General features: G+C 33.0%; 1 protein-coding gene across 1 annotated transcript in view; it reads left to right on the plus strand.

Annotated features, from left to right (window-relative positions):
* The window catches only part of CD55 (CD55 molecule (Cromer blood group)), a 30,451-nt gene extending 19,136 nt beyond the window's left edge, over window positions 1-11,315 (plus strand). Inside the window, exons 7-8 of the mRNA XM_027082652.1 lie at window positions 6,969-7,179; window positions 9,863-11,315. Coding sequence (XP_026938453.1) covers window positions 6,969-7,179; window positions 9,863-9,938 — 287 coding nt within the window. The 3' untranslated portion in view covers window positions 9,939-11,315. The remainder of the gene's footprint in view (window positions 1-6,968; window positions 7,180-9,862) is intronic.
* Window positions 11,316-20,096: the final 8,781 nt, after the last annotated feature.

The raw sequence follows: 20,096 nt of genomic DNA on the forward strand, positions 1-20,096 counted from the left end.
TCTTTCTGACTTACTTCACTCTGTATGACAGACTCTAGGTCTATCCACCTCATTACAAATAGCTCAATTTCGTTTCTTTTTATGGCTGAGTAATATTCCATTGTATATATGTGCCACATCTTCTTTATCCATTCATCCGATGATGGGCACTTAGGTTGTTAATTTCTTCTGTACAGCAAAGTGACTCAGTTTTATATATATGTATATGTATATATACATATACATATGTATGTTTTCTCATATTCTTTTTCATTATGGTTTGTCACAGAACCTGCCCGCTTTTGATCACTCTTCAGTGGCATCAGATAGTTGTGTTTTTTAGAATCGTGTTTTATACATTATGACCATACTTTCATACTGATTTCATACATTTAATAATGGTTATCTTGAGGCCTATTTTGCCATTACCTGAATATTTTTAGGAACTTAAACATTACAGATCTTACTGTTAAAGTTTCCTTGCACATTTCCCTGCTCCCATTTCTCTTGCTCTAAGGCAATCACTGCAAGCTTCCTCTCTGTTTTTATTCTTATGCTACATGTATGTCACCATAAGTAGTATATATTATTGTTTTTTTAAAAAATTTATTTTATATTGGAGTATAGTTGATTTACAGTGTTGTGTTAGTTTCAGGTGTACAGCAAAGTGATTCAGTTATATATATACATATATCTATTCTTTTTCAGATTCTTTTCCCATGTAGGTTATTATAGAGTACTGAGTAGAGTTCCCTGTGCTATACAGTAGGTCCTTGTTGATGATCTATTTTATATATAGTAGTGTGTAAATGTTAATCCCAACTTCCTAACTTATCCCTCCCCCCAACCTTTCCCCTTCGGTAACCATAAATTTTATGTTCTAAGTCTGTGAGTTTGTTTCTGTTTTGTAAATAAGTTCATTTATATCATTTTTTTAGATTCCACATACAAGTGATATCATGCAATAGTTCTCTTTCTCTGTCTGATTTACTTCACTCAGTATGACAATCTCTAGGTCCATCCATATTGCTGCAAATGGCATTATTTCATTCTTTTTTATGGCTGAGTAATATTCCATTATATATATGCACCACATCTTCTTTATCTATCCATCTTTTGATGGACATTTAGGTTGCTTGCATGTCTTGGCTGCAAATAGTGCTGCAGTGAACATTGGGGTGCATGTATCTTTTCGAATTAGAATTTTCATCTTTTCTGGATCTATACCCAGAATTGCTGGATCATATGGTAACTCTGTTTTAGTTTTTTAAGGAACCTCCATACTGTTCTCCATAGTGACTGTACCAATTTACATTCCCACCAACTGTGTAGAAGCGTTCCCTTTTCTCCACACCCTCTCCAGCATTTATCATTTGTAGAATTTTTGATGATGGCCATTCTGACTGGTGTGAGGTAATACCTCATTTTGCAAGCTTCCTCTCTGTTTTTGTTCTTATGCTACATGTACGTCACCATAAGTAGTACATATTATTGTTTTGTATATTTTTTATAATTTAAACAGTATGCCATATATTTCATTACCTAACTTGACTTTTTGCACTCAACGTTGCTTTTGTGGCTTATATTGATATATTTAGATTCAGTTCATTAATTTTAACACATATGTGGTTACTGACTTCTTAAAATTTTATGGCATCTCTGGGCCTAAAAGTTTTAGGTTGAATACATCCAATTTTTAATAGGGCAAGGCAAAGAGAAACAAGTTCCACCTTATATAAATTTGTTATAGAGCTAAATTTGTTGAAATATTTTTTTCTGCAAGAATACAAGATAATTTAACAAATTTAACCTAAACCTAAGTCAATTATTGTGATAAACAAATATTTGGGATCAAATTTCTCTCATATACAATTAATTTACCTTTTAAATATTATTTACTATTTTTGCTCTTATTGAAAAAATAATAGTAGCTACTACTTACTGAGTGTGTTCCATAGTGTCATGTACCATGCACCTTCCATTTGTTAGTATTAATCCTTACAATAACCTTGACTTGCCATCAAGTCATACAACCAAATTTACATGGTGTTTGTTTCAGTATTCAATAACTCATTATCGTATTTTATGTTTATAGTGTTGACTCTGTTTAATAGAGATAGCACTGCTATATATGTTACTTGATTAAGTTAATAATGTGTAATTGTTTTCATCAATTTATTTACAATTATTTCTTTTAGTTATGAAAATCTGAGTTACTTTTGAACTTTCAAGTACTGTTGTTGATAAATTTATATATTTGTGAAATTGCTAGCAAATCAATGACTTTAAAATATTTTTAGTTTTGTAATTCTTTCCTTTTTTTTTTCTTTAGTTGCTAGCATCATTGCATCGGGTAAGTGTGGCTCTCTGGCAGTTAACAGAACTTGTCCTCGCTTTCGGAAGTGTAATCTATGTTCCTGGAAAATTATATTGTCTTTTAAGTGTCTTAGGAATACTATTAAAACACAGTGTTTACGGATGCCAAAGAGAAAACAGGTAAATGCATTTTATCGATGTGTTTTGTACTACCATCAGGTGCTTGGTACGTTCCTAAGTATTCCCCACCATGTTCTTGTTCCAAGATAATTTTAGGACAACTTCAAATCATTTGGCCAATTGATCAAGTATTATTGTGTGCCTGTTGTCTCAATACATCTCATTCTAGTGGCTAAAGAACCACAAGAGGAGAGAGTTATCAATACAGTTTCTATCATCAAGTATTTTATAATTAATCATAAACTACTCCTTGACCATTTCTGGATGTCTGTCTTATCCCAAGTAAAACAAAGAGTCTTACCTTTGGTTATATCCTCTTCATTTTCCCTTCCCTGTCAATGGTTTAAAGTTATCTTTAAAAAGTATTCTGTTTCTATAGGCATGAGGCCAAAAACATACCTGTGTTGCAGTTTCTTCTAGCATTTGGTCTAGTCCTTTTCTTGTTCATAAATAAATTATTTGATGTTATGCATTAACAAGAAGATTAATAAACTCCCAAAGAAGATGGTAAAATAAATGTTTGTTAAGAAGCAATACAGCTAAATAAGCATATATTGATAAGTAATGTCTAATGGAAAATATTAAAAAATGAATTTTTTGATTTATGTGTTAATAAGCTGAAGTCTCCTATCTTATGCATGCGTGAATTAGCCAAGGGACTATAAAACTGAAAGCAGGTACTTGTTTTATTATTTTCATTGTTATTTATTATAGTTTTTATATTTTAAATGAACCTCTTTTAAGCTAAAAGATTTATGTTGAAAGATTCCAACAGTTAGAATTCACTTTGTTCATTCTATATTTTAAATAAAAATAAATGTATTCTAAATGAAAATCTCATGATTTAATGATTTGATGACATTTTTAATAGATGAGCTTAAAAATTTAATAGGTGAGCTTTTTCTTACAAGCTCAGTGGCATTCAATGAAGGTTTGAGGTGCTTATTATTTTCTCTGAAATTCTTTAAGTGTATACTGTGTGTTTTCCCAGAAACCTTCCCTTAGGGTTAGTTTTAATTCCTACATGTGCTCAAAAATAAAGAGGAACTCCTTCCCTCTTCTATCAGACATATGACAATATTTTTCTTTAGGATCCTATACTTGTAAAATATAAACCTGGAAATTATTGATATTTTTACTTCTTAAATGTATTCTGTGAATGAGGTCACTTTTCTCATTTTAAAGATAAACTCTATAGCGAGGAAATTGCTTTTATTGATTACACTGCAGTGCACATGAATGATACAAATGATATTAGAACTTTGCAAGTATTTAATATTTTTCCTATTTAATTCTGCTAAGAAGTAGAGACTGACGACTCTTCCCGGAACTTTCTAATCTGCTATGTAAGTGAAGCCTGCATTTTGATTTTTAAAGCTATTCTCTGCTGGCTCTGTATCAGTGTTTTTCAAAAAAAATTTTTTTCATTATTACCCTCTCCCCCTCAAGGAGCTCTTAAGGCATTTTTTCTTAATCATCCCTATGAAATAGTAATACTACAGATGTAATATAAATCTATTTATGTACTGTATGCACATTTGTACTTTATACATAAAAAAGTGAGATTTCTTTTCCCCTCTAGGGATGATACTAACCCCATTGAGAATACATGCTCTATATATTTGTGGGGTTTTTGTTTTTGTTTTTGTCAACAGTGTCATATAGAAGGAAGACTTGTGCTTTGGAGTCAGTCAGACCTTGGTTTCAATCCTCTTTTGGATTTTTTTTTCCATTTAGTAATAATTCAACCCAAGTGATTTGCTTAATCTCTCTGACTCCCAATTTTCTCATTTATGAGATGGTGATAATGATTCCTATTTAAAGTCTTGGAAGCTTAATGAGATAACAGATGTGAAAACTACTAGCATAGTGCTAAAAATTGAATAAATCCTAGCTTTAAGAATTCATTTTTATTTTATCACTATTTTCCTAAGATGGATTTCTGATAATTTTATCATTCTCTCTGGCCACACCAAAGAATAAGAACAGTCCTTTATTAGAGCAATATTTGTGTGTTTGGTGTGTGACGAGGACTGTACTGAAATATGCCTATGTATTATTTCATTTACTTCTCACAACAATCCTATAATGTAGCTATGTTCCACTTTTTAGCTGAGAGAACTGTGGCTTTGCAAGATTCTTAACTTGCTCAAGGTCACACAGCTATTAGGCTCTTAAATAGACGCAGATGACTAGCTTCTTCAGCACTAATACTTGAAAGGATAGAAAAATTCTTCTCCTAGAGCTGCAGAACTCAAATTTGACAATTAAGATAGTCCTGATTCTTTACAAGTATTGCTTTTTTCCCCTCCATTGCTGAAATTCTATATTGTGACATTCATATATCCCTTGTGGGAATTAATAGGTCAGTTGGAGGAATATTAAAGAAAAAATTAGAGAACTCTCAGTGAAATATCTAAAATACTTTTTCTTTTAAATATCACATGCTTATTGACTTATATCTTTATGTTAAATAGGATTATAAGGAAGAACAAAACCTATTCATAGCTTTCTTAGTTTTTCATAGTATATAGACTGCATTTCCACTTTATGAGATGTATAAGTGAGACCTTTCGAAATGACTGGATGAATCCACATTTCTTCAGAAAAGGAGACAAGCCTCATTTGATAATACCAGATCTTGTAGTTAGGTTCTGACTTGGGTTGTTCGGGAATGGAGATGATACTCTATATATTAATGTAATACCCATCTAATACAAATTTTGTTTGAGTAATCTCAGGTATTTTTATTGAGAATATTGTGAACATTTAAAATCATGCCCTGAACCAGGGGTTAGAAATAGGTTTTCTCTGGTGATAAACTGTTTGTCTTATTCATTTTCAGTCTCAGTGTTCTCATCTGTGAAAAGAATATCATGCAATGCAATTTAATAAATATTTACTGAACACTCTTTACTATTTATAAGTACCATGCCAATTATTGGAGATAATGAGATAATAGGTGACAAATTGCCTTGCAGTGTTTTAAGTACTAGGTAAATATAATTCTACATAATGGGGAACATTACTAAATTACTCCTTTTACATTTTCTAAAATTATGTAGTTTTCCTACCTATGATCTCTTCAAAGAATAATTAAGAACATTGGAATCGTAATCGTAGTTTCATTTATAATTTTATAGTTTCATGTAGCTCAAGTTGTGTCAATCTTAAATTAACACTGATTCACCTTTGGGTGAATGCTAAGATCATTGCCTTTATACTTTAAAGTTTCCTTTGTTTCTAATTTGCAAAATAATACTCTCATTAATTATTAATTATTGAGGAATCATTTATTTAGAATTATATTTCTCAATTTCTGTATTTTGCACTGGTTTTCTGTTAAAACATCAACCTCCACACACTTTCTTCCTGAATCACTTATATGTGCTGATCAGTGTTCTAAGAATATTCCTAAGTTATGTCATCCAGACATTCTGGATTGCTTTAAAATTTTCTATTTTCGTTTATCATTCAAACTGAAAATGGGATCTTTCTGCATCATTTGAAAATGGTAGAATTAATGGGAAGTGGTGAAAGGAAAAGAAACCCCAAATTTTTGAGGAGCCATGATTTATTTTATGAGTACAGTCTTTTCAAACTAATGCTATGGTGCTAAGGGATCAATTAAAGAAATTGATTGGGTAAAATAGTATAAAACCTGTGATGGAAACAGCTATTTTTAAAATTATGTATCGACATGGCCGTTCAGTTGTGCGACATCTGTAGTATTTTGCTGATTTGGAACCAGATACACTTGTTAGTCATATTACCTTCAGTTGCTTTTCTAGTGTCATCTATAATTTTCTTTGTAGTACAGATCAAAAGAGTAGAGTTCAAGGATTTGGAGGGTGGAGTGGGGAGGTAAAGGGAGACCCAAGGTGGTGAGGGGAAAGGGCAATGGGTGGTTTTAAGAAGAAAGTTTATGTGTAAAAGTCAAGGTATAAAAGTTTTTTGCTGTTATTTAACTTATTTAACCAATTATTTTCTGTTGCTCAACTCAAAATAGTGCATTGAATCTTGAAAGTAAATATTAGTTTTCCTAAAAGAAATTTTATCTGCAACAGACTAAACACTGAAAAGCGTTTCTATAGGCAAAGTATGTTTTACTCTCGGTGCTGAGATGATGATACCTTTCCTATGATGGGAAAATACCTACATCTCTGTTACCTTTATAAACTAAGTAAATGGCCTTCCCATTAACCACATATGGACGCGTCACCTTTCTGAGACTCAGTTTAATTATCTACAAAATGAGCGTGAACTCTAAGATGCCTTCTAGTGCTGAAATTATATAATACAGTCATCATATTTAAATCAGTGATCAAATCATTTAAAATTAAGCATGGTGGGGTTTAAACACTTTAGAATCCTCTCAAACCTGTCAAATTTTATTTGAGCATTGTGATAATTCATTCTAAATATTTCATCTTTCCTTGAAAGAAAACAAGATAAATAACATGCAGTATTTACTGTCAGAGTTGTGACATAAGCAAGCAAGCAAAATATAATTCATGTCTCCTATTTTTTAACTTGCCTCATAATTAATATGTTTGTCACTGTGAACTACTGTATATATAATTGTTCATGTTTCTATATTAACTGTCTTATCAAATTCTTTCCCCCTCAAAGATGTGTTGCTGGTACTCTAATAATTGGTACCATGATTCTAGTCAAAATTTTCTGGGGCAGTGGAAAATCAGGGTGAGCAGAAATTCTGATGATTTTTAAAAATTTATTCTTAGCTTCTTTCCAGTAAAACTTGACAGTATGCCAGTAGATAATTTTCTTAGCTTAATTGCGTTTTTTGATATGCTGTCTCTTTATTCCTTTTGTCTATGATTACTATCCTGGATGAACAGACTCTGTGTCTTAAAACATTTTTAGATTTCTCAGTATATACGAGGACATTAAGTGATTTGAAAGCCGAAGTCTCATTGCAATCTATTAATCAACTCACCTTTTTCTCTACTCAGTACAATTTATGAGAGTATCTGTGTGTGCACAGAAGCAAAAAAATTTAGAAAGAGAAACTCTAACATATTGTTAAATTGCCTGTGACTAGGCCTATTAATAAATTGCATTTATTAACAGATGCCAGTCTAGCCAAAATCAGCCCAGTGGTTAAGAGGGCAGGCTCTGGAACCTGACTGCTTGGTTCCAATTCCGGGTCTACTATTTAAATGCCATGTGGCTGTGAGCAGCTTAACCTCTCTATGCCTCAATTTTCTCGTTTGTAAAAATGGGGGAAATATAGTACCTGCTTCATGGGATTGCAGTATCTATTTCATGGGATCAAATGAATTGCCATCTGTTAAGAGGTTAGAACCTTACTTGTCACATGGTAAGCACTCAGGTGATAAAACAACAACACACAGAAAAAAGATCAGTATTTGAAACATCTGACCTGCATTGAATTTACATGTGTTAAGTATAAAGTCATGGTTGGCTCTGATGTATCCTGTAGACAGAGTATTATTTAAATTGACTGTCTTCTGTTTTGTAGATTTTGTTGTGCAGAAAACTAATTGTGGAGTTCATATAAACTTGAATTCTTTCTGAAGTGCCCTAATACCTATTTTTCATTACTTAATTAAGAACAACTATATTTTAATGCTGTTACTAAATTGCCTATTTCAATTCTTTGGATGATGTGAGGTATTAAGTTGGTACAGAAGTCTCAGCAAAACTACTCTGGAAAAAAGAATAAACCACCAATCTTCTCTACTTTCTTACATTTGGTCCAGTTCTCCTTTTGAATTGGAGCATTATTAATTTACTTCTAAAACCATTGCTCTGGGGCTTGGTAGATGAGGGGAGTGGAATGTGATGAGTTGTCTCTCTCTTGGCTGTCTCTTGGCTATCATTACTTTTTTAGGTACTTTGGTAAAATAATAGACCATCATATTTTTAATAGAATGAAAAGTGCTGAAATGTAGAAGGAAGGAATATTTGTTTTATATTTTATTGGGATTTTGCAGTAAACCTAATTCTTCTATTTCTGAATCAGAGGAAATTCATGCAAACCTCTAAGAAAGAATTTGCCTGTTTTAATGTGCACTTAAAAACACTCCACTTGCCTTATTTTGGAAGTATAAGATGTTGAGGGTAAGAGCTAACTTTATACATTCCTGGTTATTCTCTGAATTTCATACTGATTTAATTAAAATTTGATCTTAATGAGACAGGAGAAAGAGTTAATGCATGTGATGGTGTGATGTACCTTCACCTGGTGATCCTTTGTGTTTGCCTATCAAAGGATTTATTTACATCTTTTAGAAGTGTTGGATATATATGATAAATTTTAGTTTATGAAAAGAATGTGATTGTAAGCAAATGCTGATACTGCTTTTTGAGTGAACTTAAACTTTTATAATTCAATCAGTATTTTCCTTCTCTACTATTCAAATCTTACTACACACATGAGAACAACAAAGCATTTAATGTTGTTTCATGATTTGTGACTGGTGATGCTACGAAAGTAAGACCTTCTATTAATTTACAACAGGTATATGGTTCAATAAAATCAACTTCTGTATCTTGGAAAATGCCCATTAACACAATTAGCTTGATATCTATCTGTGACTATTAAAGGACAATAGAGGCTTAAACCTCTGTTATTGTCAGAATTGTTTTTCTTTGTTGAACGAGTGACTAACACAGTAAATCTTTCATTAATATGACGTGTCTTCAGTCTTTCACTCTTCAGCAGTATACTCATCATCTCATCCTGTGCTTTATACTCAGTTTATTGAAATGATTAGATGCTCACAATGCTACAAATATCTGGAAAAAACAAAAGGTTGATACATTAGGGCTTACAAATAGGAATGCCTTCATTGTGACTACTTGCATCATGAGATGATTGGCCCATATTGTGTTTGCTCCTCCGTCTTGCTTGGTGACTTTTAAAGTTTCCAGTGTTTAAGAAATATTAAATCTATTTTAACGTGTCTTTTCTAAGTCAAGTTTACAGATCTTATCTGTTTTATGTTGTTAGGCAAAATTATCACGCAAAACTAACTTAATATGTATGTACCTGTGAAACCTTCTAGGTATCTTCTTTTGATTAAATTTTCTTCTGTTCCAGGGAGTTTTCACTGACTTTTAATCTGAAAGAATCTTAGTTGAATCCAGCTTGGCCACTTAATCTCAAGAAACTAAAAACTCAAGTGTCATGTTTTAGTTGGTATTGCTATAACTACCGAACTCTAAACTATGCTGGCTGAGGTTGTCCATACTATAACTTACGAATTTTGCATTTGTTTTGCACCCCAAATTAACCAACTAATTCTTTTTCATGGTTTATCACATAGTAACTAAAAAAATAATGTTTATCACCAGTAAATAAAATTATTTTGATTTAAACTTTTTTTTTAACTTTCAGGACATATATGTATGACATTGACAGTTTTGCTTATGATGCTAGTAACTATTGGCTAACTGAGCCAAAGAAGAGTTGAGAAGAAAGTGCACATGAGTACACAGAATATTTCTAATTTTGTAGAACTTTCTGGTGGAGCGAACACAGTATATGTGGTAGTGTTCTTCGTTTTGCATGTTATCTTGTCTTTAAGATGCATAAGAATGTCCACGAAGCAAGGAAAAACGAATCTGTCCTGGAATCACATTCTCAGCACTCTTAAGACTCTTGAAAATAGAACTCACAAGATTGAGAGTGATTACTTTCATAAAATTGTGGGAAAGTGGAGAGATTTGTTGATACTTAGAATGTGAGCAAGAAGAAAAGGAAAAAAAGTGAATTTTTTTTCAACAAATGTGTAATGTTATTTTTACTTACAAAGGACACAACAAATTAAAAACATTAATTGGATATTGAAACCAAATAAACCACTCTCTTCTAAGAAAAATTGCCAAAGACTGATGAAAAATGTTTCCTTTTATTCCTAAAATAATCCTTCCTGACTAAAAGGCATTTTCATCTTTTCTTATTCCATTAAAATGAGTCTGAATCAGTTGGCAAAATTTTTTAAAGGAAAAACATGCCAATGACCCAAGAGTGTTGAGTTTCTTGGGTTATTTGGTGACAAAGGAGGAATACAGAATGAAGGAATAATTCTTCCTTTGTCATACAAGTACAGATAGTGAATTAGCTCCTTATTTGTCAGATAGATCAGCTATAATTTTGTTCTTAAGTTAATGTAAAATAAAAAAAACAGCCCTGTGAAAGGGTGCAAGGTGTCTTTATTGACTTAATGTCTTTAAAGGTCTCCAGAGATTTATAATATTAATATAAGAAAAGATTCTGTATTTCTAAAGTGAGATGTTCATATTCAAATTGTAAATCTTATTCTTTTGTAATATTAAGCTTAATTTATATTTATTTATATTTTACATGTATACCAAAAAAGTTCAAGAAGATACGTAAAGAAAAATTTGTTTTCCCTAAAAAGAAATAATTGATCACACTTTTGTCTCAGGTGGTATTTGACATTTATTTTCTTAAATGTAAATAATTTACTTATAAATAAGAGAGTCCCTTCCTGCCTTTCATAAGTAGTTTAGAATGCCGCCCTTTGGTTATCCTAGGGTGAATCATTTTCAGTTACTTTTAAGGTATCACTTGTTATTGATTTACCTAACTGGCAATCACATCAATTTCCAGATTCTTAATATGTTCTTGTCATCTTGTCAATTACATGTTAAGTGTTGGAATAGACTAGAATATATACATAACTAAATTTAACAATAATTATTTTGTCATATTGCTTCATCTTCTTTGTTGTTAAAGTATTTTAAAATAAATTCCATTAGCATCATGGCATTTCACTATAAATACTTAAATATGTATTTCTAACAATAAAGACTTTTTTTTCCTACCTAACCACTATCATCACAACTAACAAGATTAATGGTAATTTCCTAATGGCTTCTAATTCTAGGAAATTCTTTTAACTTCCTTAAGAGTTCTGCAAATAGGCTCACATCCATCTATTAATTCGTTCGTTTGTTAAATAGGAGGACCTACTCTGCTTACTCTGTGACAATCTGCTGCTTCCTGGGGTAGTAGCAAGGATAACACTGATTCCTTACTCATAAAAATACATGATGGGCTTCCCTGGTGGCGCAGTGGTTGAGAGTCCGCCTGCCGATGCAGGGGACACGGGTTCGTGCCCCGGTCCCGCAAGATCCCACATGCCACGGAGCGGCTGGGCCCGTGAGCCATGGCCACTGAGTCTGTGCATCCGGAGCCTGTGCTCCACAACGCGAGAGGCCACAACAGTGAGAGGCCCGCGTACCGCAAAAAAAACCCCCAAAAAACAACAAAAAAAACACGTGAGAGCCCACTATGTGCAGGTTATAGTGCTAGGTGGTGAAGTTACCAAATGACTACCACACAGTATCTACCCACACGTTGCTTATAAGACTAAAACGATAACACCTATTGAGAGAAAAAATGTAGAGTTATAAGTGTTACACTTGTACAGAATATACGGAGTGCCTAAGTTGTCTTTGCTAAGTGGATGAGTGGTGGGCTGAGAGCCATTCAGGACAGGATGAAAATTAAGAAAGGACAAGTAATGAGATTCACATGGCAGGATTGGGGACTGAAAATAGTGCAGCAACCTCAAAGTAGGAAAGGCTTGGAGAGAGGACTATGGTATGTCATGTGTTTAGTGTAAAAGTAAAATTATAAATTCCAAATAGTTTATTCTGCTGTGATTAAATTAAAAGTTGGAATCAATGGTCACAAGTTTATGGTAGCAAGAATTTTAGATATTGGAAAACATTGAACTTTGACAATAAAATACATTGAGTTAGCCTTTGTATCTTACTACTTAGATAAAGGTAAAAGCTGAAAAAATATCTAACAACCAGTTACCTTGAAGAAAATAATAATAGGAACAGGTATGTTAGGGGTAGTGGGATTTTCTTGTAGGACTTATTATTTGTATCCTGTTATCATGAAGTTGAATAGTTTTATATTTTCCCAAGGTAAGCTCTCCTATAATATTATACTTTATTTTAAAAAATATATTTATTTGGCTGTTCTGGGTCTTAGTTGTAGCACGTGGGATCTTCATTGCCGTGCATGGGATCTTTAGTTGTGGCATGCAGGATCTTAGTTGCAGCATTCGGGATCTGGTTCCCTGACCAGGAATTGAACCTAGGCCCCCTGCACTGGGAGCATGGAGTCTTAATCACCAGGGAAGTCCCCTAAATATTATACTTTAATTGCCAAGATTGTATTGCCTTTACTCTCGAGACTGATAATTATTTGTTGTAAGAAATTATACTTGCTCACCACAGAAATTTGCATTTTATAATAGTTAACCCACAATTACTATCAAATTTCTTGGAACACTTGAACATTAGTAGTTTTTGTCTTATCACACCCTGAGACTGTTTTTTGGTTAATGCCCAAAGTGGAAATGCCTCATTTTCCACTCGCCCACCTTGAGTGTTCCCTCCACCCCCTTGCCTAAATTAAAAACAGCATCTTCCCTAAAGTTGATTCTTCCTTTGCAGCCCATTCCAGTGGTGGCTGGTTCATTTTCAGGCTTCAGACACTTCAGTGTTGAGAGGTGGTGGTGGTGTTTTCCTTGCTTCCCCTTGTCACTACTTCCATCTCAAGTCTCCTATATATTCTTTAAAAAGAGTAATTGTTCTTTTACTCTGGTAGGGTAATTAATTTACTAAAATGTTAAAATTTTTTCCCTGTAGTTTTTCCTCTCCCAATTCCAAGCAGCTAGCCAAATTTTGGTCTTCCTTGCCATGGGAACCTCATGACAAAATGGAAGCAGAAAACTTAAAGAAGCTTAAAGACAGCTCTCTTCCTTGTTTTTTGTTTTCTCTCTGAAATCCTAGCTTTCATCATAGACTAATCTGTGGGGAGGGAGGTAGAAGCAGAACCAGGAAGAGAGAAGATTCCAATAAACAACAAAGAAGACAGATGTTGCTCACAATCTCAAAGTCTCCAAGCCAAGCATCCTGAGGGTTTCTGGGGTGGAGAGGTAAGGACCCAGAGATGAGTGATGGGAATGCATCTTTTGAAGTTGCATATTTTGAAGTTAAGTTTAGCAGGATTTGCTAAAGCATTAGGTGTGCAGTTAAAAAGAAAGGAGTCAAGGATGACACCAAGATTTTTAGCCTGAGCAACAAGAAGGAAGAGGTTGCCACTTACAGAGCAGGGGAAGACTTTGTAAACGAAAGATCAGGAGTTTGTTTTTTGTTTTTAGACATGGTAAGTTTGAGATACCTTTCAGACATCAAAGTGGACATGTTGTACAAATAGTCAAAAATACAAATCTGGAGCTCAGAGAAGGTGTCCAGGCTTGATATACTTGGGAGTCGTCAATAGGAGAACATGTGTCAGGGAACCCAAGAAAGAAAGATGAAGATGAATATTCAACTTTCAGGTTTATAATATGGAGGCTATTGGAGGCCTTGTCCAAAATTCTTTCAGTACAGTGGTTGTGGGTAAATGCCTAGATTGAACCTTACTGACACTACGTTAATCAACTGATCAAAAGTAACATTACCAATAATGGGAAAAATAACATGAAGTTGATACTGATAGAACACCTTGAGAAGAGCTCAGCGTCATTTGGGTGTGGTATTCCTGCTAAAAATATATACTCTAGATCAAGTTATAAGGAAGCATCAGAAAAACAGTTTGAGGGACATTCTACAAAATAGCTAGCCTGTATACTTCCAAAGTGTTAAGGTCATGAAAATCAAGTCCAAAAAAAAAGGAGATGATAAAGATAAGTGCAAAAATCTTTGAGATAGAAAGAAGAAAAATAATAGGAAAAAACCAATGAAATCAAAAGTTAGGTCTTTAAAAAAATCAATATAACTGATAAAATTCCATTTTGACTGATAAAGAGTAAAAGGAGACAAAAATTACCAGTATCATAATGTAATAGAATACATCACTCACTACAGAGCCTGGTCATTAAAAGAAAAATAATACCAATAAATTCAACTTTATACCAATAAATTCAACAAAAAATTGGATGAAATGAACAAATTAGTTGAAAGACACAAATTATAAAGTCTGACCCAATAAGAATACAAAACTTGAATAGTCCTATATTAATTCAGGAAACTGGATTTTCATTTAAAATCTTTCCCAAAAGAAATCTTATGCCCAGATGGCTTCACTGGTAAATTCTAACATTTAAGGAAGAAATTATACCAATCCTACACAAACTCTGTCAGAAAATAAAGGAAGAGAGAATACTCCCAAACTCATTTTATGAGGCCAAAGACATCAGAAAAGAGAACTATGCACCAATATCCCTCATGAAAATAGACACAAATATCCTTAACAAAATTTTAGCAAAACAAACCCGACAATATATAAAAGAATATGGTGCATCATGATCAAATCGAGTTTATACCAGGAGTAAAAGGTTGATTTGGCATCCAAAAATCAACCAGTGTAATTCGCCATATTAATAAAATAAAGAAAAAAACATATGATCATTTCAATAGATGCAGAAGAGAGGTTTGATAAAGTGCAACACCAATTTATGATAAAATCTCTCAGCAAGCTAAGAAGAAAAGGGAAATTTCTTAATCTAATTAAGGGCATCTTTAACAAACCTACAACTTTCATTGTACTAAACAGTGAAAGACTCAATGCTTTCTACCTAAGAAAAGGAACAAAGAGTGGATATCTACGCTGCTACTTCTATTCAATATTTTACTGGAGGTTTTAACCAGTGCCATAAAGCAAGAAAAAGAAATGAAAGTCAATGAATTGGAAAGGTAGAAGTAAAGTTGTCTTTATTGGCCAATGATATGATTATGTATATAGAAAATACTAGAACTAATAAATGAATTTAGTAAGGTCACAGGATACAATGTTAATATACAAACAATTATAATTTTATGTACAAGTAATGAACAATTAGAAAAAGAAAATTTAAAAATAACCCATTTCCATTAGCAACCAAAACATGAAATATTTAGAAATACATTTTACAAAACATATGAAAGAACTCTACACTTTGCTGAGAGAAATTATAGGTCTGAAAAAATGATATATCATTTTCATGAATTGGAAGACACAATTATAAGATGTCAGTTTTTCACACATCAATCTATAATTCCAGCAGGGATTTTAAGAAACTGATCCTAAATCTATATTAGAAATATACATTTCCTCTCTTAACCCTCTTTCAAAGTGTTATTTTTAAAAACAGGTCAGAAAACTAAAAACTGTATTTCTCAGATTCCACTGAAGCTGGGAGTCTGGAGGCAAATGACGTCTACCATGTAAAAGCAGTATTTGGAGGTCAGAATGAAGGCATAGGCCAAATTCCTGCTGCTTCTACTTCTAGAAAGCTAAGAGCAGACAGAGGTAAATGTTTGTGGTGGCCATTTTCCACTTTCCTTTATCTAGTCACAAACTTCATGGGAATAAAAATCTGTTGTGAAAGATAGTGGTATAGCAGTAGCTTCCTGAGCTCCAGCTCATGACTTCAATGATGTGGCTTTGAAGTCAATAGTCCAAAAATGGTTCTCTGACTTCTAGCCTTCCCAGCTTTCTTTTTTTTTTTTTTTTTAAGAAACAAGGGAATTTCTGTTTTCTGCACTGAAATGTGGCTAATCCAATGTTCCACAAGTCTGAACTATTTTATATTAATCTGTTTCTTCTTCTTTGCTATGAAGTATGGTCTTCCAATCCACTGATTCTCTCTTAAACTGTGTCAACTATAGAGGTAATACAATTAATTGAGATTGCAATTTGAAATGATTTCATTATTCATTTCCAAGTTTTCTAGTTGTTTTATATCTAACAATCTGTGCTTCATACCTGCCCTATTTTAGTTTAGTTATTAATGCATGTTTATACTTCATTAAATTCCCAAAATACTTATTTTGGTGTTTTTATCATAGTTTTTTATTTAAAAAAATTTCACCCACAGTGAATTCCTGTCTAAATGTTGATTTCCATTGGCTGTTTCCTATAACATTACATTTTTTAACATATGTTACACTTGTGATTTGAAATTTTTTAAAAAAAGATAGCCTCCCTTGATCTAACAGCAAGAAGGAGTTTCTCTCTCTAATTTTCTGAACACTCTTTTTATGGAAAGTTAAAATGCATTTACTTTTACTATTTTTTTACTTTTTAGTTGAAGTTCACAGCATGTATAACACCTTAAAATACAATTTATAAAAGTTGTTAGATAAACTGAAACAATAACAAATTCTGCATACTACTTTACAGCATACCCAATGTCCTTTTAGATAAATACTAAATTTGATATGTTACTCTATTTTTTTAAATTAAGGTTTTTATTTTGAGATCATTGTAGATTGACAAGTTTTTTGAAGAAATAACCCAGAGAGATCCCCTGTTCCCTTTACCCATTTTCCTCCAATGGTCACATATTGCAGAACTATTGTACAATATCACAACTAGGATATTAACATACAATCTAATACATCTTATTCAGATTCTTCAGTTTTACTTGTACTCATTTGTTTGCATATTTATTTAGTTCTGTGCAACTTTATCATATGTGTAGGTTCACATCTTTAACACCACAGTCTAGATACAGTACAAGTTTCATCACTACAATGATCCCTCCTGTTGCCCTTTTACAACCACACCCATCTCCCTCCTGCTACCCCTCCCTGCCCCCTAATCCCTGACCCATGACAACCACTAATTTACTTTCCATTCTACAACTTTCTCATTTCAAGAATGTTATATAATGGAGTCATTCAGCATGTAACGTTTTGAGATTGGCTTTTTCATCTGAGTACTTTCTAGAACTGCAGTCTATGTTTGAAGAGTGCTTCTAGTACTTTGTCAAGTTACTTAAACATTCCATGCCTGAGTTTTCTCACCTGTACAATGGGCACAACAATTTCTACCTCATAAAGTTGTCTGTAGCATGGAGTATTATCTGTCCCAAGGCAAGTTGGTCCCACCATTGTTGTTGTTCACTTGACTCATTTGCTACGTTGGATTGTGGGCATTACGTTTGCTTGTAATTCTAGATTTTTCCTGGTGGGCAAGAACCTGATTTCCTGTGGCCATGATAGTTTATTGATTCCAGGAGTTCTGTATTGTGAATAAAAGAATCAATGCTTTGATGTCATTTCTCTAATTTCATTTTTTGTTTTCAAGATTCACATATCTCATGAGAGAGAAAAAAGGGATATAAGAATTTATTTTTGCAAGTTAACACTCCTTTTAATAAAATATTAATTTCAGTATACAATTTTATTTTTTTAATTTCAACTGTATGATCCAAATCCTTATTCATAATGGAGGCATGTGTCTCTCTGAGCTCATTATGTGCAAGACGCCCTTTGTTCATTCCTTCATTCAATGAACCTATCGTTGATTAGTTACTATGTAACCAAATACTGTGAAGAATAGAAAGGGGGTGGGAGAGAGATAAAACCAGGATGATAGAAGAAAGACTTCAGCTTTTGTATCATAGAATGCAACTAGTAGTTTTAATGGTAGTGCAATTTGTTCATGCTAAACACTTTTATAGCTAAGAATAAAATTTTATTGCAATCTCAGTATTAGTTCAGCTGCATGTAACATAGAACAAAAATAACAAGGGCTTAAGTGTGATGGAAATTCATGTATTTCTTAGATAAACTGACTTCCAGCGAACTGACTTCCAGGTTGAACTCAAACCTGGTACCAAAATCATTAGAGACCCCAGCTTATTTTGCCTTGTTTCTCTGTCATTCTCAAACATAATTTCCACTTATGATCCAAGATGGCTGGTGAAAATCCAAAGATTATGTCTGCATTGCGAAGACAAGAAATTAAGAAAGGACAGAAAAGGTACACACCTCTTCCTTTTAAGGTCACGTTCTGGAATTAACACATACTAGTTCTCCTTATATGCAATTGACTTCTACTTATTCACAAGTTTGGTAGATACATTGTCTATTGCAGGTGGCTCTGAACTGATGCAAAAATAGAGAATTCTACTGAAAAGAAAGAGGAGGTAAATGGTTATCGCATCCGTCCTGTATCCAGTTGCTTTCACGAGTGTTTTGAACTTTAGAATCACATATTTTCTTGAAAGCTCTATTAATGTTATGCTATTATTTTACTGTGTTTAGAGTTGCAGAGGCGTAATTTGATTATTGGAGGATAACACAATTAATTTGCCTGGATGTTTATAGTATCTTTTTTTTATTCTGCAAATTTGAAAATAATGTCACCGTATGTGGTTTATTTTCATTAAGCTTTCCTAAAACACAATGTCCATTACTAATTTTCATAATAAGGAAGTGGAATTAGATATAAAGTTCACAGTGGTAATAAATTTGTCACAGAATGTGGAGGAATAATCTCTGTGTCATGGAGCTCTTTACTGTGTTTGGATGAATATTTCCAAGATCTTTGATTTTCTTCTAATCTTGGCCAGGCAGATTGTCTTCCTTTTCTATACACAGTTCTTCTCCAAAGAGCATAAAATTAGTTGATTCTGTTTCCATTCCAAAAATTATACTTAAGTTCAAGATTTGTGAGATCACAAATGTACACCTATGTGACATAGATAAGAGTTTTGTGGATTGCAAAATACTTTAATGATACATTTACAGACATTTTAAAGACTTATACCCATCCATTTTATATGGGTATATTTCTACCTTAAATCTGAGTCAAGCTTTATTTTCTCATTTTGAAGGGGGAGTCATCATATACTTGCCATTATGTATGACAATCTATAGCTATGCTTCATTCTCACCCATCTGATAATACAGAATTTTTAGGGTCTTGTCCTTTTTTTTTTTTTTCATTGTTTTAATGGGAATTTGGTAGAGGATTGTGAGGCTTCTGAAGTCTTGATACCACTTTACCTGGTGATCAAATAATTTTTTCTCTTTTAAATAAATGTAAATTTTATTAATAAACGTAACAGGTACATATGGTTATAAAAAGTAGTGTTATTTAAATTAATTAATTAATTTTTACTTATTAATTTATTTGGTTGCACCGGATCTTAGTTGCAGCCCACTGGCTCCTTAGTTGCAGAATGTGGGCTCCTTAATTGCAGCAGGCGGGCTTCTTAGTTGTGACATATGAACTCTTAGTTGTGGCATGCATGTGGGATCTAGTTCCCTGACCAGGGATTGAACTCTGGCCCCTTGCACTGGGAGTGCAGAAGTCCCAAAAGTAGTGTTAATACTTGAAATTATTTATTATTTAGGAGATAATGCATCACCAACATATGCATTCCTCAGATCCTTGTAATAATGTCACCACTGTGACCCTTTCACTGGCGTCTACTGCTTATAGATTAAGAACATAAACCAATCATCAAGGTTTATAAAAATTAATAATTTACTAAAGATACATTATCTTCTCCTGTTACCCAAGTGTAAGTTTGTAAAAATGTAGTATTTTACCTTGTGTGACACAATTAGAGAAAACTTGATATTTGTCATTAATGAAACTATACAATATATTTTACATAATTAAATATTTGTGGAAAGAACTGTCATATAACTGTATGTGATGGAAAAAATATCACCCTTGCACAATCACACAATGGCATGATTGCTTTCTTTCTGCCACAGACTCACTAAAATATAAGCTTTATGGGGGCATTGCACTGTTTCATTATATGTCCATTGCATAGATGGAGCCTGACATGTAT

The sequence above is a fragment of the Aethalodelphis obliquidens genome, unplaced genomic scaffold (assembly GCF_003676395.1).
Source record: "Aethalodelphis obliquidens isolate GAN/ISIS:26980383/991018 unplaced genomic scaffold, ASM367639v1 scaffold48, whole genome shotgun sequence".
In the NCBI taxonomy this organism is placed as follows: Eukaryota; Metazoa; Chordata; class Mammalia; order Artiodactyla; family Delphinidae; genus Aethalodelphis; species Aethalodelphis obliquidens.